General features: G+C 32.9%; 1 protein-coding gene across 1 annotated transcript in view; it reads left to right on the forward strand.

Moving 5' to 3' along the window:
- Positions 1-4: 4 nt before the first annotated feature.
- Positions 5-24,423, forward strand: part of LOC135220166 (P-selectin-like) — a 25,213-nt gene continuing 794 nt past the window's right edge. The window contains exons 1-2 of the mRNA XM_064257458.1: positions 5-319; positions 24,197-24,367. Coding sequence (XP_064113528.1) covers positions 7-319; positions 24,197-24,367 — 484 coding nt within the window. The 5' untranslated portion in view covers positions 5-6. The remainder of the gene's footprint in view (positions 320-24,196; positions 24,368-24,423) is intronic.

A 24,423-nucleotide genomic window follows, 5' to 3' on the forward strand; every position in this document is an offset into this window, starting at 1 on the left:
AGCCAGATGTTGCTGTCAGCTCTGGTGTTGTTTACTATTGCAGTGCCTTTCACCCTAGCACGAATAGAACGTGCTAACCAAGAGGCTTCGTTCACGAAGGGGATAAACGAAATAGCTTCGGTTCTGGATGAGTACCAAAGACGTTGCTCGGTTAAACTGTCAGACAAGTTAGAAGAAAAGTTAAGAGACCTAACGAACACGACGGAGATGCAGTGGAAAGTGATCCAAACATTACAGGAAAATGTTACCAAAGCCATTGTTAGGACAGACGAACTGATAGAATACAACCAGAAGATTTCGCCGACTCCTGTGCCGGATCGTGAGTTCTTTTATAATTTTTCTTAATTATTATTATTTTATTATTCCCTATCTTTTTCTATGACGATTTGATAAACTCCTGATGTCAAATTTTGGCTGAACTCGAAAATGCGTTTTTACTTATTTGTAGACGTAAATACATTTTGCTCCATGGGTTCAGACCCGAATTGAAAATGTTTTAAATAACACCTAGTGTTATTTTCTTGAATATTTTGAAGTCATAAAGACAAGTGTGATTTAAATAGATATAGAGAGTCACAATAATTTCAATTATATTAAATAACTTAGAACTTGAAACATTGTCTACAACGTAAAATTATTATTATTATTATTATTATTATTATTATTATTTTATTAAAAGTAATGGCTACTTCAGCAGCGTTACACTTGTAGAGATTCTTCTCTATTTTGCGAATAGCGGCTTTTTCCGTGCTACCTAAACAGGCTAGTGAGCGCCTATAGAGGTCATGGTAAATACAGGGTCAAAAATAGGTGTATATATTTGAATTTTACAGATAAACTATGATACCATAGTCATCAAGTCATTAACGATTTTCTCTCTCTCTCTCTCTCTCTCTCTCTCTTTCTTAAAGCGAGCTTTCGTCTGGAGCTGCCAGACATCCTCGGGCTGGGAAGCTGAGGGTGGACTGATCTTGGTGCGGTGTCCGTCCTCCTTATATCTGTGGCTGACAGCAGGGGGTCTGCCCCATGCTTGTCTCCTATGGCTGGTGGCGGTGAGTCTTGTTTTATTGGCTGCCTGAGCCAGGTCTCAAGCCACTTTCTTCGGGCAGATGGTTGCGTTGCAGCATATCCTGCAGCCGCCTGGACCTCCTAAGCGGCGCTGTAACATTGATGGGCGTTGCGCTACGCTGTGGGACGTCACGGCTACTTTGATTTCCATCGGCTGCAGGAGTACCTCGTTCGGGGGCGTTGTCATCCATAGAGTTGTCATGATCGGTGGTGTCATTGTTGGTGGCAGGTCTTCTCATACTCGTAGGGAGGAGAAATTCTTCCTGCGTCGTATTCAGATTAGGTTTTATTTGCTGGATGAGTAGCGCCTCCAGCAGGCGCAACCGACGGGCATCAGTGGCCTTCCCGATGATCTTCGTGTTCTTTATGATGACATCTCGGGAGATGGCCTCGTGATGTTTGGTGCGGGCGTGATTCTTTATAGCCCCCTCTTGGGCGTGGCACGAGAGTCTCTTCGACAGTCGCATGCGTAGTCATACCTACGTAGGCGCCGCTGCATTCGCGGACTGGGCATGTATACTGGTACACTACATGCGTCTGCTTCAGGGGTTCTCGTGCCTGTGGAGAGGGGTTATTTTTTCATAAAAAGATCGCGCCGTCCTCCGATTCTGGTAATATATGATTAGGTCGATATTCTTGGTGTCGTCAGTCGGGGATACATTATCAGAAATAATTTTCTTAATGGCGTCCTCTTCTTCACGGTAATGGGAACTCATGAAGGCTTTGTAGTACAGCTTGATATTATCCTGGGGGCGGGGCTGCGGGCTCTCACTACCGTACCATTTCTCCAGGGCTGTGCGGACTTCCTTGCTGATTAATTTATTTGAGTACCCGTTATTCACAAGTACTTGGGAGGCGCGGTCGAGTTCCTGGTGAGTGTCCTGCCAGGTTGAGCAGTGGGAGAGGGCCCTCCTGACGAAGGCCCTGACGGTGGTGCTTTTGAATCTGGCGGGGCACTCCCTGTCTCCGTTGAGGCAAAGTCCTAAATTGGTTTTCTTTGTGTAGACTGAAGTACGGAGACCGTCTTCCGTCTTGCTTACAAGGACGTCGAGGAAGGGGAGCCGATCGTCGGAGCTGCGTTCGACTGTGTAGTTCAGCACACTACACTGCTGAAATGCTTGACGGAGGGCTTCTACCTCATCCTCGGCGTCGACTTGCACAAAGATGTCGTCAATATAACGTCCATATCTGCGGGGTTGCTGCATCCTGGCAAAGACCCGTTCCTCCACGGTGCCCATATAAAAGTTAGCGAAGAGAACCCCCAGTGGGGAGCCCATCGCCACGCCGTCCTTTTGGCGGAACATCTGGCCACGGTGGGTGGAGAAAGGGGCCTTCTTCGTGCATATCTCCAGCAGCGTACGGAGCGAGGCTTCCGGTATGTTGAGGGGCGCCGTCGACTGATTCCTGTAGACACGATCAAGGATTATATCTATGGTTTCGTCGACAGGCACGTTCGTAAATAACCCCTCTCCACAGGCACAAGAACCCCTGAAGCAGACGCATGTAGTGTACCAGTATACATGCCCAGTCCGCGAATGCAGCGGCGCCTACGTAGGTATGACTACCATGCGACTGTCGAAGAGAGACTCGTGCCACGCCCAAGAGGGGGCTATAAAGAATCACGCCCGCACCAAACATCACGAGGCCATCTCCCGAGATATCATAAAGAACACGAAGATCATCGGGAAGGCCCCTGATACCCGTCGGTTTGCGCCTGCTGGAGGCGCTACTCATCCAGCAAAATAAAACCTAATCTGAATACGACGCAGGAAGAATTTCTCCTCCCTACGAGTATGAGAAGACCTGCCACCAACAATGACACCACCGATCATGACAACTCTATGGATGACAACGCCCCCGAACGAGGTACTCCTGCAGCCGATGGAAATCAAAGTAGCCGTGACGTCCCACAGCGTAGCGCAACGCCCATCAATGTTACAGCGCCGCTTAGGAGGTCCAGGCGGCTGCAGGATATGCTGCAACGCAACCATCGGCCCGAAGAAAGTGGCTTGAGACCTGGCTCAGGCAGCCAATGAAAACAAGACTCACCGCCACCAGCCAATAGGAGACAAGCATGGGGCAGACCCCCTGCTGTCAGCCACAGATATAAGGAGGACGGACACCGCACCAAGATCAGTCCACCCTCAGCTTCCCAGCCCGAGGATGTCTGGCAGCTCCAGACGAAAGCTCGCTTTAAGAGAGAGAGAGAGAGAGAGAGAGAGAGAGAGAGAAAATCGTTAATGACTTTGATGACTATGGTATCATAGTTTATCTGTAAAATTCAAATATATACACCTATTTTGACCCTGTATTTTACCATGACCTCTATAGGCGCTCTACTAGCCTGTTTAAGTAGCACGGAAAAAGCCGCTATTCGCAAAATAGAGAAGAATCTCTACAAGTGTAACGCTGCTGAAGTAGCCATTACTTTTAATAAAGTATGCTTGAGAGAGGGTCTGCTTCCTAAGTATATTATTATTATTATTATTATTATTATTATTATTATTATTATTATTATTATTATTATTATTATTATTACTGACGAAATTTAGTATAGCAAAATATATATTATTCAAATACTTTATAAATTTCATTTAGTCCAGGCAAATTAGCATTTTTAGGAGGAGAAAAATAATAAGTTTTTTTATATATTTGGCAGAAAGACTCCTCAAGGGTTACAAAACGAAGCTCCAAAGAGTTTCCCTCCGTCAGATGGGTGCAACCCCCTTTTTGGGGGCTAATCCTCCCTTCGAAGAGTACATTTCCCCATATTTACCGTTTTTTCTCCAATGAGGTGCATACCGCGGATAAGAAAAATATCGTGATCAAAGAAATAAAGTAATAAATTCTGCACAAGTTTATTTCTATGTCTTTCTCTGTAAATATTATGGTTTTTGCGTAAATAGCCCGGATGTAGCAGACGCATTTTTGCCGATATGTAAAAAAACTCATTTCGACCTTACTTTTTGTTCAATAACTCTTAAACTACTGATTTCTCGTCAAAATGCAATATAGATGATATTGCAAACTGAAGATTTGTACTTCATTTGGTATCCTTGTTCTTCCCTAAACATGAAAAGAATTATGGAAAAGGAACTAACAAATAAGAAACTGTAAATCCACAGAAATCCATATCACGAATTCTTTTACATCATCAGCTTTACTAGTGAATTCTCATTAAAATATCTTGTAAGTAAAAAAATATTGTGTACATTTATCTCATTATATGTGATTAACATGTTTGTAATAGATCTCATTCCAAAGTAAGCAGAAATTGTACACTGTTTTGCTTTAAAAGGTCATCAAAGGCTTAGAAGGGCTTTGTAGTTCACACTGCAACATTTTATTTCTTACAGATATTTATGTATATAACTTTGTATTCGGACATTTATACGAACTTTTTTTCTTTTAATTTTAGTGGTAATGCAGTTCTAATTTGTGGTTGGATTTGTGGTCGATGATGGAAACCCTTGTTCCTTAAATAAAATCACAAGTTGATTTTATTAAATTTATCGAATTGTCTTCTATATTTCTGTCGTTTTATAAGCATGTTAACTTTCGATACTGTGATAGTGGACCGCTCCTAATATGATATGTAAAATGAACGCATCCAGATTTTGAAAAATTTCTCATATTTCTCTCAAGTGTTCTCATTACCTAATGTCAGCCTTTTTTCATATTTCTCTTATGTATTCTCATTTCTTTAAATCAGTCATTTTCATAATTTTCACAGTCATTTTCACATTTCTCTCATGTTTTCTCATTCCTTTAGTTTATTCGTTTTCTCATTCCTTTCGTTTATTCATTTTCATATTTCACTCTTGTTTTCTCATTCTTTTATGTCAGTCATATCAATATTTCTCTCATGTTATCTCATTCCTGTATGCTAGTGATTTTCATGTTTCTCTCAGGTTTTATCATTCCTTTATGTTAGTCATTTTCATATTCCCTCATTTTCTCATTTCTTTATGTCAGTCATTGTCATATATCCCTCATGTCTTTCTCATTTCTTTACGTTCATTCATTTTATATTTCCCTCATGTTTCTCATTCCTTATGTCAGTCATTTTCATATTCTTCATGTTTTCTATTTCCTTTATGTCAGTCATTTTACATATTCCCTCATGTTTCTCATTCCTTTGAGTCAGTCATTTTCATATCTCCCTCATGTTTTCTTCATCCTATTATGTCATCATTTCATATCTCCCTCATGTTTTCTGCATTTCTTTATGTCAGTCATTTTCATATTTTCCCTCAATGTTTTCTCATTTCTTTATGTAAGTTATTTTCATAGTTCCCTTTATGGTTTTCTCCATTCCTTTATGGTCAGTCATTTCCCATATTCCCTAGTTTTCTCATTTCTTTATGTCAGTTATTTTCATATTTTCCTCATGTCTTCTCATTTCTTTATGTCAGTTATTTTCATATTTCCCTCATGTTTTCTCATTCCTTTATATCAGTCATTTTCAATCTCCCTCTATGTTTTCCATTTTTTATGTCAGTCATTTTCATATCTCCCTCAGTTTCTTCATTCCTTTATATCAGTCATTTCATTATCTCCCTCATGTTTTCTCATTTCTTTATGTCAGTCATTTTCATATTTCCCTCATGTTTTCTCATTTCTTTATGTCAGTCATTTTCATATTTCCCTTATGTTTTCTTGTTCCCTTATGTCAGTCATTTTCATATTTCCCTTATGTTTTCTTGTTCCTTTATGTCAGTCATTTTCATATTTCCCTTATGTTTTCTTGTTCCTTTATGTCAGTCATTTCATATTCCTCATGTTTCTCATTCCTTTTATTCAGTCATTTTTCATATTTCCCTCATGTTTTCTCATTTCTTTATGTCAGTAATTTTCATATTTTCCCTTATGTTTTCTTGTTTCCTTTATTTCAGTCATTTTTTCGATTCCCTCATGTTTTCTCATCCTTTATGTCAGTCATTTTCATTATTTCTCTCATGTTTTTCTCATTTCTTTATTTCAGTCATTTTTCATATTCCTCAGTTTTCTCATTTCTTTATGTCATATTTTCATATTTCCCTCATGTTTTCTCATTTCTTTATGTCAGTCATTTTCATATTTGCCTCATGTTTTCTCATTTCTTTATGTCAATCATTTTCATATTTCCCTCATGTTTTCTCCATTCTTTATGTCAGTCATTTTCATATTTACCTCATGTTTTTCTCATTTCCTATGTCAATCATTTTATATTTCCCTTCATGTTTTTCTCATTTCTTTATTGTCAGTCATTTTCATATTTACCTCATGTTTTCTCATTTCTCTATGTCAATCATTTTCATATTTCCCTCATGTTTTCTCATTTCTTTATGTCAGTCATTTTCATATTTCCCTCATGTTTCCTCATTTCTTTATGTCAGTCATTTTCATATTTCCCTCATGTTTTCTCATTCATTTATGTCAGTCATTTCCATATTTCCCTCGTGTTTTTTTCATTCCTTTATGTCAAGTTCATTCATATTTCCCTTCATGTTTTCTCATTTCTTTTATGTCAGTCATTTTCATATTTCCCCAGTTGTTTTCTCATCTTTATGTCAGTCATTTTTCATGATTTCCCTCATGATTTCTCATTTATGTCAGTCATTTTCATATCTCCCCATGTTTTCTTCATTCCTTTATTCAGTCATTTCATATCTCCCTCATTTTCTCATCTTATGTCATTTCATTTTCATAATCTCCTCATTGTTTTCTCATTTCTTTATGTCAGTCATTTCTATTTCTCTCATGTTTTCTGCATTCTTTATGTCAGTTATTCATATCTCCCTCATGTTTTCTCATTTCTTTATGTCAGTCATTTTCATATTTCTCTCATGTTTTCTCATTTCTTTATGGCAGTCATTTTCATATTTCCCTTATGTTTTCTTGTTCCTTTTTGTCAGTCATTTTCATATTTCCCTCATGTTTTCTCATTCCTTTATGTCAGTCATTTTCATATTTCCCTCGTGTTTTCTCATTTCTTTATGTCAGTCATTGTCATATTTCTCTCATGTTTTCTCATTTCTTTATGTCAGTCATTTTCATATTTCCCTCATGTTTTCTCATTCCCTTATGTCAGTCATTTTCATATCTCCCTCATGTTTTTTCATTCTTTATGTCATCATTTTCATATTCTCCCTCATGTTTTCTCATTCCTTTTATAATCAGTCATATTTCATATCTCCTTCATTTTCTCATTTCTTTATGTCAGTCATTCTTCATTTTCTCTCATGTTTTCTCATTTCTTTATGTCTTCATTTTCATAAATTTTCCTTTATGTTTCTCATTTCTTTATGTTCAGTATTTTCATATTTCCCTCATGTTTTTCTCATTTCCTTGTATGCAGTCATTTTTTCATATTTCTCTCATGTTTCACATTTCTTTATGTCAGCATTTTCATATTTCCCTCATGTTTTCTCATTCTTTATGTCAGTTATTCATATTTTCCCTCATGTTTCCATTTCTTTTATGTCAGCATTTTCATATTTCCCTCATGTTTTCTCATTTCTTTAGTCAGTCATTTTCATATTTCTCTTCATATTCTTCATTTCTTTATGTCAGGTTATTTTCATATTTCCCTTAATGTTTCTCATTTCTTTATGTCATCAATTTCATATTTCCCTCATGTTTTCTATTTCTTATGTCAGTCATTTTCATATTTCTCTCATGTTTTCTCATTCTTTATGTTCAGTCTTTTCATATTTCCCTCTGTTTTTCTCATTTCTTTATGTCCAGTTATTTTCTTATTTCCCTCATGTTTTCATTTCTTATGTCAGTCATTTTCATATTTCCCTCATGTTTTCTCATTTCTTTATGTCAGTCATTTTCATATTTCTCTCATGTTTTCTCATTTCTTTATGTCAGTCATTTTCATATTTCCCTCATGTTTTCTCATTTCTTTATGTCAGTCATTTTCATATTTCTCTCATGTTTTCTCATTTCTTTATGTCAGTTATTTTCATATTTCCCTTATGTTTTCTCATTTCTTTATGTCAGTCATTTTCATATTTCCCTCATGTTTTCTCATTTCTTTATGTCAGTCATTTTCATATTTCTCTCATGTTTTCTCATTTCTTTATGTCAGTCATTTTCATATTTCCCTCATGTTTTCTCATTTCTTTATGTCAGTTATTTTCATATTTCCCTCATGTTTTCTCATTTCTTTATGTCAGTCATTTTCATATTTCCCTCATGTTTTCTCATTCCTTTATGTCAGTCATTTTCATATTTCCCTCATGTTTTCTCATTTCTTTATGTCAGTCATTGTCATATTTCCCTCATGTTTTCCCATTTCTTTATATCAGTCATTTTCATATTTCCCTCATGTTTTCTCATTTCTTTATGTCAGTCATTGTCATATTTCCCTCATGTTTTCTCATTTCTTTATGTCAGTCATTTTCATATTTACCTCATGTTTTCTCATTTCTTTATGTCAGTTATTTTCATATTTCCCTTATGTTTTCTCATTTCTTTATGTCAGTCATTTTCATATTTCCCTCATGTTTTCTCATTTCTTTTATGATCAGTTATTTTTCATAATTTCCCTCATGTTTTCATTTCTTATGTCAGTTTTTTCAATTATTTTTCCCTCATGTTTTCTCCATTTCTTTATGCAGTCATTTTCATATTTCCCTCATGTTTTCTCATTTCTTTATGTCAGTCATTTTCATATTTCCTCATGTTTTCTCATTTCTTTATGTCAGTCATTTTCATATTTCTCTCATGTTTTCTCATTTCTTTATGTCAGTCATTTTCATATTTCCCTCATGTTTTCTCATTTCTTTAAGTCAGTTATTTTCATATTTCCCTCATGTTTTCTCATTTCTTTATGTCAGTTATTTTCATATTTCCCTCATGTTTTCTCATTTCTTTATGTCTGTCATTTATGTTTTCTCATTTCTTTGTCTGTCATTCTTTATGTCAGTCATTTTCAATTTCCCTCATGTTTTTTTTCATCATTTCATTTATGTCAGTTCATTTTCATATTTCCCTCATGAATTTTCTCAATTTCCTTTATGTCAGTCATTTCATATTTCCCACATGTTTTCTTTCATTTCTTTTATTTCCATTTCATTTTCGTATCCTCCCTCATGTTTTCTCATTTCTTTATGTTTTCATTCATTATCCATATCCTCCCTATGTTTTCTCATTCTTTGATGTCCAGTCATTTTCATATTTGCCCTCATGGGTTTTCTCATTCCTTTATGTGCAGCTCCTTTTCATATTTATCTTTTCATATTTTCCCCTCATTTCTTATGTTTTCAGTCATTTTCATTATTTATGTCATGTTTTGCACAATTTTCTGTATGTCAGTTTCCCATTTTTTCATATTTTAATCCAGGTTTTTCTCATTTCCTTTATGTCAGTCATTTTCATATCTCCCTCATTTTTTCCTCATTTTCTTTAGTTCCAGCCCATTTTTCCATATTATCTCACGTTTTCTCATTTCTGTTATGTCAGTCATTTCATATTTTCCCTCATGTTTTCTCCATTTCTTTATGGTCAGTCATTTTCATATGTATTCAGTTTTCTTTCATTTCTGTTATGGCAGTTTTCATTTTCATATTTCCCTTCATGTTTTCTTTTCTCATTTCTTTATGTCAGTCCATTTTCTATTTATCTCATTTTTCTTCATTTCTGCATGGTTTTCATTCCATTTTCAATAGTTTCCCTCATGTTTCCTCAATTTCTTTATTTTGGCAATTTCCCATTTTTCATATTGTATTTTCTCATGTTTTTCCTTTAATTTGCTATATGTCCGTACTTTTCAATATTTATCCATCATGTTTTTCGCCCATTCTTTATGTCAGTCATTTTCATATTTCCCCTTTCATGTTTTCATCATTCCCTTTAAATGTCGTTTTTCCATTTTCATATTAATTTCTTTTCATGTTTTCTCTTTCTGTATGTCCAGTTTTCATTTTCCCTATTTCCCTCATGTTTTTCTCATTTCCTTTATGTCAGTCATTTTCATATTTCCCCATCATGTTTTCTCAATTCCTTTATGTCATGTCAGTTTCATTTAATTTATTCCCTCATGTTTTCTCATGTTTCTTTATGTCCAGTCATTTTCATATTTCCCTCATGTTTTCTTTCCCATTCCATTATGTCAGCCATTTTCATAATTTCCCTTCATGTTTTCCTCATTTCTTTATGTCGTCAGTTTCATTATTTCCATATTTTATCTCATGTTTTTTCTCAAGTTCGGTTTATGTTCAGTCCAGTTTTCATAATTTCCCTTTTCATGTTTTCTCGTATCCATATGTCCTTTTCAATTCTTGTTTTTTATTCCAGTCATTTCAATTTTCCCCCCCCCCAGGTTTTCTCATTTCTTTATGCAGCCAATTTTCATTTTATCTAATTTTGTTTTATCATTTCTGTATTGCAGTCATTTAATATTTTCCCTCATTTTTTCCATTTCTTTATTGTCAGCCAATTTTCATTTATTTCCCTCATTTGTTTTCTAATTTCCCTTTATATGTCAGTTTTCATTTGAATTTATCTCAGGTTTTCTCATTTCTTTATGTCAGTCATTTTTCATATTTCCCTCATGTTTTCCACCATTTCCTTTATGTCCAAGCCAATTTTCATATGTTTCTGGAATGTTTTCTCATTTCTTTATGTCAGTCATTTTTCATATTTATTCCTCTCAACGTGTCTAATTTTCCCTCTGTTTATGTCAGTTTCTTTTCATCATTTTTCATATTTCCCTCATGTTTTCTCATTCCATTATGGTTTCAGCCATCATATTTCCCTATGTTTTCTCTATTTCTTTATGTCAGGTCATTTTCATTATTTATCATGTATTTCTTATGTCAGTCATTTTTATTTTGTTCAGCATTTTCGTATTTCCCTCATGTTTCATTATTCTTTATGTCAGCATTTCATATTGATTCTCATGTTTTTATCATTTCTGTATGTCAGTGAATTTTTCAGATTTCCCTCATGTTTTTCGATCATTTCTTTATGTCAGTCATTTTCATATTTCCATCATGTTTTCTCAATCCTTTATGGTCAGTCATTTCATATTTCCCTCATGTTTTCTCATTGCTTTATGTCAGTCATTTCATAGATCCTCGTCATGTTTGCTCATTTCTTTATGTCAGCATTTTCATATTTCCCCTCATGCGTTCTCATTCTTTATGTCAGTCAGTTTCATAATTTCCCGCATGTTTTCTCATTCTTTATGTCTATTTCATTTTCATATTTCCCTCATGTTTTATCATTCCTTTATGTCCGTCATATTCATATTTCCCTCATGTTTTCTCATTCCTTTAGGGTCAATCAGTTTATATTTCCCTCATGTTTAATCATTCTTTATGTCAGTATTTTAAGTATCCCTTTTAGGTTTCTTCATTCCTTTATGTCAGCCATTTTCATTATTTATCTTCTATGTTTTTCTTCATTTCTGTTTATGTCATTCATCTGATCATATTTCCCTCATTCTTCTCATTCCCTGTATGTCAGCAATTTTCATATCTCCCCAGTTTTCTTCCCATTTCCTTTATGTTCAGGGTCATTTTCATATCAATCCCTTTTCGGGTTTTCATTTCCTTTATGTTTCAGCCATGTTTAATATTTTCACTCATGTTCTCCATTCCTTATGTTTTCAGGTAATTTTAATATTTCCTCATGTTTTCCCTAATCTTTATGTTCAGGCATTATCATTTTTCCTATTTACATAATGTTTTTATCCATTTATTTATGTTCAGTAAATTTTCACCATTTTCCCTATGTGTTTCTCATTCCTTTATATTTCCACATTTGATATTTACCTCTTAGTTTTCTTTCCCATTCTTTATGTTTTCAGTCATTTTTCATTAGTTTTCCCTTTAATGTTTCTCATTCCTTTTATGTCAGTTTTCATTTGTTTAATTATCTTCCCTCACGTTTTCTCCATTCCTTTAGCTCGCACAGTATTTCATATCTTTTCCCACGATGTTTTCTTTTCATTTCCTTTTATGTCTAGTCCAATTTTCATATCTCCCCTCATGTTTCTTTTCATTCCTTTATGTTCCCTTCATTTTTAATTATTTATCTCAGTTTTCTCATTCCTTTATTTCATTCATTTCACAATCTTTTCCCTCAGTTTCTTCAGCCTTTATGTCAGTCATTGTTTTCATATCCTCCTTCATGTTTCTTCCCATTTCTTTATGTCATTCATTTTTTCATATTTCCCTTCATGTTTTGCTCATTTCTTTATTGTCAGTCATTTTCCATATTTCCCCAGTTTTCTTTATCATTTCCTTTTATTGTCAGTTCATTTTCATATCTTCCCCATTGTTTCTTTCATTTCCCTTCCTTTATGTCAGTTTTCATTTTCATATTCCTTTTCACCTCTGTTTCGCTCATTCCTTTATATCAGTCATTTTCAATTTTTGTTGTATCTCCCGAATGTTTTCCTTCAGTTTCCTTTTATAGTCAGTCATTTTCAATTATCTCCCTTCATGTTTTCTCATTCCTTTATGTCAGTCATTTTTCCTATCTCTCCTTTTCAAGTTTTCTCATTTTCCCTTTTATTGGTCATTTTTCATTTTCCATATTTTGCCCATGTTTCTCACTTTTTATGTCCCAGTTTCATTTTTCATTTATTTCCCTCATGTTTTCTCATTTCCTTGTGTATGTCATTCATTTTCATATTTCCCTTCAGGTTTTCATTTCTTTATGTCAGTATTTCATATTGATTTTCTCAATGTTTTCTTTCATTCTGTCAGTCAGTTTTCATTTATTCATTCCCTTCATGTTTTCTCAGTTTCTGTTATGTCAGCCCTTTCATATTTTATCTCATGTTTTTCTAATTTCTGTATTTCCCTCCAGTTTTCCTTTCATTTATTTATCTCATGGTTTTCATTCTTTATGTCAGTCATTTCAGAGTTTCACCTCATGTTTTTCATTTTCTTTATGTTCAGCCATTTTCATATTTATTTCCCTCATGTTTTCTTCAATTTCTGTTTATGGTCAAGTCTTTTATATTTTCCTTATGTTTTCTCATTTCCCTTTACGGTCAGTTTTTCATTTTAATTTCCTTCAGGTTCTCAATCCTTTATGTCAGTCATTTTCTATTTATATCACTGTTTTCCCTCATTTTTTAGTTTCAGTCCATTTTAATAATTTCCCTTTCATGTTTTCTCATGCCATTATGTTTAGCCATTTTCATTTATTTATCATGTTTTCTATTCTTTCTTTATGTCAGGTCCATTTTCATATATTTACCTCATGTTTTCTCATGTTTTTTATGTCAGCCTTTCAATTTCCCTCATGTTTTATCATTTCCTTTATGTCAGTCATTTCATATTTATCTCATGTTTTCTCATGTCTGTATGTCAGTCATTTTCATATTTCACTCATGTTTCTCATTTCTTTATGTCAGCCATTTTCAATATTTATCTCATGTTTTCTAATTTCTGTATGTTTTCAGTGATTTTCATTTTCCCTATGGGTTTCTCATTTCTTCTATGTCAGTCATTTTAATATTTCCTCATGTTTTCTCATTTTCTTATGTTTTCAGTCATTTCATATATCTCAGTTTATCATTTCTTTATGTCAGTAATTTTCATATTTTTCTCCATGTTTTGTCTCTTCTTTATGTTCAGCAATTCATATTTCCATCAGTTTTTCATTTATTTAGTCATTCATTTTTCATATTTAACTCTGCCGCTTTCTCATTTCTTTATGTCAGTCATTTCATATTTCCCTCATGTTTTCTCATTTCTTTATGTCAGTCATTTTGCATATTTCCCTCATGTCATTCTCATTTCTTATGTCATTCATGTTCATATTCCCTCATGTTATCATTTCTTATTATGTCATAATTATCATATTCTCCCTCCGTTTATCATTGCTTTATGGCAGTCATTTTACATACATTTCCCTCATGTTTTCTCATTTCTTTAGTCAGTCATTTTAATATTTATCTATGTTTTCTCATTTCGTATGCAGTCATTTCATATTCCCTCATGTTTTCTCATTTCTTTATGTCAGTCATTTTCATATTTATTCCCTCATGTTTTTCATCATTTCTGTAGTCAGTCATTTGTCATTTTCATATTTCCCTCAGTTTCTCAATTTTTTCTTTTGTCAGTCATTTTTCATATTTCCCTCGTGTTTTCTCATTTTCTGTTATGTCAGGTCATTTTCATATTTCCCCTCATGTTTTTCTCATTTCTTTTGTCAGTCAGTTTTCATTTTATATATCTCATGTTTTCTCATTTCTTTATGTCAGTCATTTTCATATTTCCCTCATGTTTTCTCATTTCTTTATGTCAGCCATTTTCATATTTATCTCATGTTTTCTAATTCTGTATGTCAGTCCTTTTCATATTTATCTCATGTTTTCTCATTCCTTTATGTCAGTCATTTTCATATTTCCCTCATGTTTTCTCATTTCTTTATGTCAGCCATTTTCATATTTATCTCATGTTTTCTCATTTCTGTATGTCAGTCATTTTCATATTTCCCTCATGTTTTCTCATTTCTTTATGTCAGTCATTTTCATATTTCCCTCATGTTTTCTCATTCCATTATGTCAGCCATTTTCATATTTCCCTCATGTTTTCTCATTTCTTTATGTCAGTCATTTTCATATTTATCTCATGTTTTCTCATTTCTGTATGTCAGTCATTTTCATATTTCCCTCATGTTTTCTCATTTCTTTATGTCAGTCATTTTCATATTTATCTCATGTTTTCTCATTTCTGTATGTCAGTCATTTTCATATTTTTCCCTCATGTTTTCTCATTTCTTTATGTCAGTCATTTTCATATTTCCCTCATGTTTTCTCATTCCTTTATGTCAGTCATGTTTTCATATTTTTCCCATCCCTAATGTTTTATCCATTTCTTTATGTTCAGTCATTTTCTATAATTCCCTCATGTTTTCTCATTTCTTTATGTCTTTCAATTTTCATATTTCCCTTTCCCCATGTTTTCTCATTCCTGTTTATGTCAGTCACTTTCAATATTTCCTCATGTTTTCTCATTTCTTTATGTCATTCATTTTCATATTTCCCTCATGTTTTCTCATTTCTTTATGTCAGTCATTTTCATATTTCCTATGTTTTATCATTCCTTTTCTTTTCATTTTCCTTTTATGTCAGTTCATTTTCATAATTTCCCTCATGTTTTCTGCACTTTCTTTATGTCAAAGTTCCATTTTCATATTTACCCTTATGTTTTTCATTCCTTTCATTCCTTTGTCAGCCATTTTCAATTTATTCATATCATGTTTTCTTTTCATTTCTGTATGTCATTCATTTTCATATTTCCCTCATGTTTGTCTCATCTTATGTCAGTCATTTCATATCTCCTCATGTTTTTCTTTCATTATCTTTATTTGTCAGTCATTTATACTCCCTCATGTTTTCTATTTCTTTATGTCAGTCATTTTCATATTTCCCTCATGTTTTCTCATTTCTTTATGTCAGTCATTTTCATATTTCCCTCATGTTTTCTCATTCCTTTATGTCAGTCATTTTCATATCCCTCTTTATGTTTTCATGATTTCTATGCTAGTTATATGTCAGTCATTTTCATATCTCCATCCATGATTTTCTCATTCTTTATGTCAGTCATCATCATCCTCCTCATGTTTCTCATTCTTTATGCAGCATCATATCCTCCCGAATGTGTTTTCTCATTCCTTTTATGTCAGTCATTTTCATATCTCCCTCATGTTTTCTCATTCCTTTATGTCTATCATTTTCATATTTCCCTCATGTTTTCTCATTCCTTTATGTCAGTCATTTTCATATCTCCCTCATGTTTTCTCATTCCTTTTATGTCAGTCATTTTCATATCTCCCTCATGTTTTCTCATTTCTTTATGTCTTTCATTTTCATATTTCCCTCATGTTTTCTCATTCCTTTATGTCAGTCATTTTCATATCTCCCCGAATCTGTTTTTCTCATTCCTTTATGTCAGTCATTTTCATATCTCCCTCATGTTTTCTCATTTCTTTATGTCTTTCATTTTCATATTTCCCTCATGTTTTCTCATTCCTTTATGTCAGTCATTTTCATATTTCCCTCATGTTTTCTCATTTCTTTATGTCTTTCATTTTCATATTTCCCTCATGTTTTCTCATTCCTTTATGTCAGTCATTTTCATATTTCCCTCATGTTTTCTCATTCCTTTATGTCAGTCATTTTCATATCTCCCTCATGTTTTCTCATTCCTTTATGTCAGTCATTTTCATATCTCCCTCATGTTTTCTCATTCCTTTATGTCAGTCATTTTCATATCTCCCTCATGTTTTCTCATTCCTTTATGTTAGTCATTTTCATATCTCCCGAATGTTTTCTCATTCCTTTATGTTAGTCCTTTTCATATCTCCCGAATGTTTTCTCATTCCTTTATGTCAGTCATTTTCATATCTCCCGAATGTTTTCTCATTCCTTTATGTTAGTCATTTTCATATCTCCCTCATGTTTTCTCATTCCTTTATGTCAGTCATTTTCATATTTCCCTCATGTTTTCTCATTTCTTTATGTCAGTTATTGTCATATTTCCCTCATGTTTTCTCATTCTTTTATGTCAGTCATTTTCATATCTCCCTCATGTTTTCTCATTCCTTTATGTCAGTCATTTTCATATCTCCCTCATGTTTTCTCATTCCTTTATGTTAGTCATTTTCATATCTCCCTCATGTTTTCTCATTCCTTTATGTCAGTCATTTTCATATCTCCCTCATGTTTTCTCATTCCTTTATGTCAGTCATTTTCATATCTCCCTCATGTTTTCTCATTCCTTTATGTCAGTCATTTTCATATCTCCCTCATGTTTTCTCATTCCTTTATGTCAGTCATTTTCATATCTCCCTCATGTTTTCTCATTCTTTATGTCAGTCATTTTCATATTTCCCTCATGTTTTCTCATTCTTTTATGTCAGTCATTTTCATATCTCCCTCGTGTTTTCTCATTCTTTTATGTCAGTCATTTTCATAACTCCCTCAATGTTTTCTTCCATTCCTTTTATGGTCAGTCATTTTCATATCTCCCGCATGTTTTCTCCTTACTTTGATGGTCAGTCATTTTCATATCTCCCTCTATTGTTTTCTCCATTCTTGTTTATGTCAAGTCATTTTCATATCTCACCCTCATGTTTCTTTTTTCATTCCTTTATGTCAGTCATTCTTTTCCATATCTCCCTCATGTTTTCTCATTTCCTTTAATGTCAGTCATCTTTTCATAATTTCCCTCATTGTTTTTCTCATTCTTTTAATTTATCGTCAGCATTTTCAATCTCCCTTCATGTTTTTCTCATTCCTTTATGTCCAGATCATTCTTTCATATTGCCCATCCCTTTTCATGTTTTTCATTCCTTTAATTGTCAGTTCATTTTCAATAAATCTTCCCCTCAATGTTTTCTTTTCCATTCCTTATTTTGTCAAGCCATTTTCATATTTAATCTCATGTTTTCTCATGTTTCTGTACTATTCAGTCATTTTCAATATCTCCTCATGTCTTTCTTTTTCCATTTCTTTATGTCAGTCCATTTTCAATATTTCCCTCAATGTTTCTGCATTCCTTTTATGTCAGTCATTTTTCAGATGGTCCCTCATGTTTTCTCATTTCATCTATGTCAGTCATTTTTCAATATCTCCCTTCATGTTTTCTCATTTCTTTATGTCAGTCCATTTTCATATCTTCCCTCATGTTTTTCTCATTTTCCTTTATGTTCAGTCATTTCTTTTCCATATTTCCCCCAATAGTTTTCTCATTCCTTTATGTCAGTCAATTTTCATAATTTCGCTCATGTTTTCTCAATTTTTTTAATGTCCAGTCATTTTCATAATTTCCCTCATGTTTTCCTTGTTCCTTTATGTCAGTCCTTTCCTTTTCATATTTCCCTCATGTTTTCTTGGTTCCTTTATGTCAGTCCTTTTCAAATAATTTCCCCTCCAGTCATTTACTCATTTCTTTATGTTCAGTTAATTTTCATATTTCCCACCCTCATGTTTTCTCATTTTCTTTATGTCCAGTCTTTTCATTTCAATTTTCCCCCATCATGTTTTCCTCATTTCCTTTATTTGTTCAGTCATTTTCATTTTATTTTCCCTCAATGTTTTCTCAATTCCTTTATGTCAGTCATTTTCATACTTTCCCCTCAATGTTTTCTCATATTTCTTTATATCAGTTCATTTTCATATTTCCCTTTCCCCATGTTTTCTCATTCCTTTATTGTCAGTCATTTTCATATTCTCATCTCATGTTTACTACTTTCATTTTATTTTGTCAGTCCATTGTTCATATCTCCCTCTATTCTTTTCTCATTTCTTTACGTCATTCATTTCCATATTTCCCTCATGTTTTCTCATTCCTTTATGTCAGTCATTTTCATATTTCTCGTTCATGTTTTCTGCATTCCTTTGATGTTCAGTCAACTTTTTCATATTTTCCCTAATGTTTTCTCATTCCTTTATGTCAGTCATTTTCATATCTCCCTCATGTTTTCTCATTCCTTTATGTCAGTCATTGTCATATCTCCCTCATGTTTTCTCATTTCTTTATGTCAGTCATTTTCATATTTCCCTCATGTTTTCTCATTCCTTTATGTCAGTCATTTTCATATTTCCCTCATGTTTTCTCATTCCTTTATGTCAGTCATTTTCATATCTCCCTCATGTTTTCTCATTTCTTTATGTCAGATATTTTCATATTTCCCTCATGTTTTCTCATTCCTTTATGTCAGTCATTTTCATATCTTCCGAATGTTTTCTCATTCCTTTATATCATTCATTTTCATATATCCCTCATGTTCTCATTACTTTATGTCCAGTCATTTTTCATATCTCCCTTCATTGTTTCTATATTCTTCATTATTTTCAGTATTTTCTATTCTTCCCTTTCAATGTTTTTCTCATTCTTTATGTTCATTTTCATTTTTATATTTCCCTTCATGTTTTCTCTTCCTTTGATTTTGCAGTTCATTAATGTCTTTCTTTCAATGTTTTCTCATTTCTTTTTTCAAGTTTTTATTTCATTTCCCTCATTGTTCTCATTTTCTTTATGTCATTATTTTAATATTTTCCTTTATGTTTTCTCATTCCTTTATTCAGTCATTTTCCATAATTTCCTCATGTTTCTTTCATTTCTTTATGTTTTCAGTGTATTTTCATATTTCCTATGTTTTACTTTCATTTCTTTGTCAGTTATTTTCATATTTCCCTCAATGTTTTCTCATTTCTTTATAATCAGTTCATTTTCATAATCTTCCCCAGTTTTCTCATTCCTTTATGTCAGTTTCATTTCATATCTTCCCTTTCAATGTTTTCTCGTCCTTATAAGCAGGCATTTTTCAATCTCCCTTTCCATTTTTCTTTCCAAATTTCTTAGTCAGTCATTTTCATATTTACTTTTCATGTTTTCATTTCTTTTTTATTGTCAGTTCATTTTCAAAAATATTTCCCTTGTTTTCTTTCCTGTTATGTCAGTTTTCATTTTCATTTTTATGTCCCTATGTTTCTCTTGCTTCCTTTATTCAAGTCTTTTCATAATTTCCCTCATGCTTTTCTTTCCCATTCCTTTATTGTCAGTTTCATTTCATATTTCCTTCCATGGTTTAATTTCTCATTTCTTATGTCAGTAATTTTCAATAAATTGCCCTTATGTTTTCCCTTGTTCCTTTTAATGTCAGTTTTCTTTTCGTATTTCCCTTTCATGTTTCGCATTCTTATAATCTTCGTCCAGTTTTCATATCCTCAATGGTTTCTCCCATTTTCTTATAATGTTTCAGTTATTTTCAATTTCCCCTTTTCATGTTTTCTCATTTCTTATATGCATCATTTTCATATTTCCCTCATGTTTCTCATTTCCCTTTTGTCAGTATTTTATATTTCCCTTAGTTTTCTCAATTCCTTTATGGCACTTACATATTCTCTCATTTTCTCATTTCTTTATTTCATTTCATTTTCATTTTATTTCCCTCAATGTTTTCCCCTCATTTCTTTATGTCAGTATATTTTCATTCTTCCCTCAGTTTTATCTATTCTTTATGTCAGTTTTCATTATATTTGCCCTTATGTTTTCTCATTCTTATTTTTTGTTCCAATTTCATTGTCTATTTCCCTCATGTTTTCTTCCTTCTTTATGTTTTCAGTCATTTTCATATTTGCCCTTATGTTTTCTTCATTCCTTTATGTCCAAACATTTTTCAATTTCCCTTTTCATGTATTTCTTTCCCATTTCTTTATGTCAGTTTTCATTTCATTTTACCTTTTCATGTTTTCTCATTTCTCAATGTCATCATTTTCATATTTCCCTCAGTTTTCTCATTTCCATTTATGTCATTTCATTTCCATATTTTCCAACATCGTTTTGTTTTTTCATTCCTTTATGCAGTCATTTTGTCATATTTTATTTTCCCTCAGGTTTTCTCATCTTTATGTCGTCATTTCCATTTATCTCCTTTCCATTTCTCATTTTTTTTCCTTTATGTCAGTCATTTTCATATTTCCTCATGTTTTCTCATTTTTTTATGTCAGTCATTTTCATATCTCCCCTCATGTTTTCTTCATTCCTTTATTATCATTTTCATCATTTCCTCCCTCATGTTTTCTTTTCATCTTTATGTCGTTCATTTTCATATCTCCCTCATTTTTTCTCATTTCTTTATGTTCAGTCATTTTCATATTTCTCGCAGTTTTCTCATTTCTTTATGTCATCATTTTCTATCTTTTTCCCTCTTTTTCGACAAGTTATTTTATATGGTCCCAGTCATTGTTTATATTTTTCCTTTCTTTATGTTTTCTCATTTCTTATGTCCGCCATTTTCAATATTTGTCCCATGTTTTCTTGTTCCTTTTTGTCAGTCCTTTTCCTATTTTCCCTCATGTTTTCTCATTCCTTTATGTCAGTCATTTTTCATATTTCCCTCGTGTTTTCTCCATTTCTTTATTTTGTCAGTCATTGCCACATATTTCTTCTCATGTTTTCTCATTTCTTTAATGTCAGGTCCATTTTCATTATTTCCATCATGGTTTTTACTCAGTTCCTTTGATGTTTCAGTACAGTTTTCAGAATATCACCCTCATTATTTTCTCATTTCATTTTTATGTCAGTCATTTTCATATCGCCCTCATGTTTTCTTTTTCATTCCTTTATATCAGGTCATTTTCATATCTCCGCCCCTCATAGTTTTTCTCATGTTTCTTTATGTCAGTCATTTTCATATTTCTCCGTCCTCATTTTCTTTTTCATTTCTTTATGTTCAAGTCATTTTCATATTTCCCTCATGTTTTCGTCATTTCTTTAATGTCAGTTTATTTTCATAATTTCCCTTATGCGTTTTTTCTCATTTCTTTATGTCAGTCATTGTCAGATTTCCCTCATGTGTTTTCATCATTTTATTTTATGTCCAGCTCATTTTCATATTTCCCTTGGTTGATGTTGTTTTCACCTGGTTCCTTTTTGTCATTCATTTTCCATATTTTCCCTAATGTTTTCTCATTTCTGTATTTATGTCAGTCATTTTTTTCATATTTTCTCTCATGTCATTTCTCATTTCTTGTTTATATCAGTCATTTTCATAAATTTCCCTCATGTTCTTTTCTTTTTCTTCATTTCTTTATGTCCCAGTTATTTTAACATTATTTCCCTCATTTTTTCCATCATTTTCTTTAATTTTTTTAGTCAGTCATTTTCCAAGTATTTACCCTCATTGTTTTCTTATTTATTTTATTTTTGGTTCAGTCATTGTCAATTTCATTGCCCATCCTTCGTTTTCCCCGTTCATTTCTTTTATATCAGTCATTTTCATATTTCCCTTCCATGTTTTCTCAGTTTCTTTCATGTCAGTCCATTGTTGGCATATTTCCCTCATGTTTTCTCATTTTCGTTATGTCAAGTCATTTTCCATATTTACCTCAATGTTTTCTCATTTCTCTATTGTCAATCATTTTTCATATTTCCCGTCACGTTTTCTTTTTCATTAATTTCTTTATGTCAGTCATTTTCATCATTTCCCCATCATGTTTTCTCATTTTCTCTATGTCCAATCATTTTCATATTTCCCTTCAATGTTTTTCCGTTCTTTTCTCATTCCTTTATGTCAGTCATGTTTCCATATTTCCCCTCATGTTTTCATTCATCCTTATGAATTCAGTCATTGTCATATTTCCCATGCATTTTTCTTTTTTCATTTCTTTATGTCAGTTCATTTTTCATATTTACCTTATGGTTTTATCATTTCCGTTTATGTACAAGTCATTTTTTCATATTTTCCCTCATGTTTTTTTTTCATTTCTTTATGTCAGTCATTTTCAATGTTTCTCTAGGTTTTTCTTTTCTCATTTTCTTTATGTCAGTCATTTTATATTTCCCTCATGTTTTCATATTCCTTTATGTCAGTCATTTTCATATTTCTCTCATGTTTTCTCATTTCTTTATGTCAGTCATTTTCATATTCTCTCGTGTTTTCTTGTTCCTTTATGTCAGTCATTTTCATATTTCCCTCATGTTTTCCTCATTCCTTTATGACAGGCATTTTCATGTTTCTCTCATGTTTTCTCATTACTTTATGTCAGTTATTTTATTATTTTTCTTATATATTCTTATTCCTGTATGTCAGTCATTTTTATATTTCTTGTTTTCCCATTCCTTTGTGTAAGCCATTTTCATGTTTTTCTCGTGTTTTCGCATTCCTGTATGTTAGCCATTTTCGTATTTCTCTCAAGTTTTCCCATCCCTTTATGTCAGTCATTTTCGCATTTATCTCATATTTTCTTCTTCCTTCATGTCACTCATTTTCATATTTTTTTCATGTTTTCTCATTCCTGCATGTTAGTCATTTTCATATTTCAGGTTTTGCCTTCCCTTTATGTCAGTCATTTTCATATTTGTCTCGTTTTATTCTCTTCTCTTTTTGTTAGCTATTTTCACCTTTGAAATAGCACCAAGTAGCCCATTCTTTATTAATAATTTTTAAGACGAACTAAACAAATTGAAAAATTTTATTTAACGCTTGTGTGTTATAGTTGTGGTCTGCCTAGTACGAATTACTCATGAATCACCAATGATTTGACTGTAACATGGATGACTTTGCCTACTAGTTTCCTGTTTGATTCCGAAAAAAAGAAAACTTGGATACCAAACGAACCTTCAGTCTACAATATCAGGTATATTGCATTTTGACGAGAAATTGATAGTTTAAGAATTTATGAACAAAATGTAAGGGGGAAATGCGATTTTTTTTAAATCTCGGCGAAAATGCGTCTGCTACTTTTGTGCTTATTTACCCAAAAACTATAATATTTACAGAAAAAAGATATAGAAACAAAATTGTGCAGAATTTATATTTTTATTTTTTTTGGTCACTATACTTTTCATCCGTGCGATGCACCTCATTGGAGGAAAAACGGTAAATATGCGAAATGTACCCTTCGAAGGGAGGGTTATCCCCCACAAATGTGGGTTGCACCCATCTGACGGAGGGGAACTCTTTGGATCTTCGTTTTGTAACCCTTGAGGAGTCTTTCTGCCAAACATAATTTTTTTTGTTTTGTTTGTTCACTATTTGGCCTTTTTTCATTTAATTTGCCTTTACTAATTGTCTCTGTAGTTATTTGTTTAAAATCTGTTTATGATACAACTTTTTACAATTACTTTTTATTTACTTACGATAATTACTTGTTAACATTCGATACAAAATTTGTGTCATTATTAAAGCACTAAGCCAGAGTATTACTATTTACGAAATTTCTTTGTCGAAGTTGGGAGAATATATGTCTCCAATTGTTATTAAATCTTTTACATAAATTACGTATAATTTCTAAAACAGTATCTCATATGTGGACGAAGTATACTTCAATGTCATATAAAAAATGAGACTCTATTCATGCTACTTATGTTTTTTTTTATTTATGGAAACGCAATTAAAAAATAATGTAGAAAGACGTCTTGAGAAAGTTACAGAACTAGCCTTACAGAAAGAAACTTATGATTTTGAGTTTAATAGCTCTAAAGTAATTAAGAGCACTATAGGTATGACAAAGAATGTGATAGCAAAAGTTACATTACAAGATGAAGTCTATCTTGTTTTGCATGTGTGTTCTCCAGACGAAGCACGAGGAGCATCGCCAGAGGACTAAATGAAGCTCCATGGTGAAACCTTTTAACTTTAGGTTCATTTGCTCCTCCAGTTTGTGCTTGGCCCTTCAAAAGAGTTGCTGGAAGCTGTTTCTGGATTCACAAGAACCCGTCTTTAACCTGGGAGAAGGCCAGAGCATTTTGCCAACAAGAAGGGGGTGATCTGGCTACTCCGCAGGACATAGGTGCTGTAATCCGATTTCTCAACAGGGAACTCTCCAGAGGTAATCGTCATGGTTACTTATGATGAAGCTTTCCCCTGCCTTTATGGGTCTCTAAG

This window comes from Macrobrachium nipponense, chromosome 1 (genome assembly GCF_015104395.2).
Source record: "Macrobrachium nipponense isolate FS-2020 chromosome 1, ASM1510439v2, whole genome shotgun sequence".
Lineage (NCBI taxonomy): Eukaryota > Metazoa > Arthropoda > Malacostraca > Decapoda > Palaemonidae > Macrobrachium > Macrobrachium nipponense.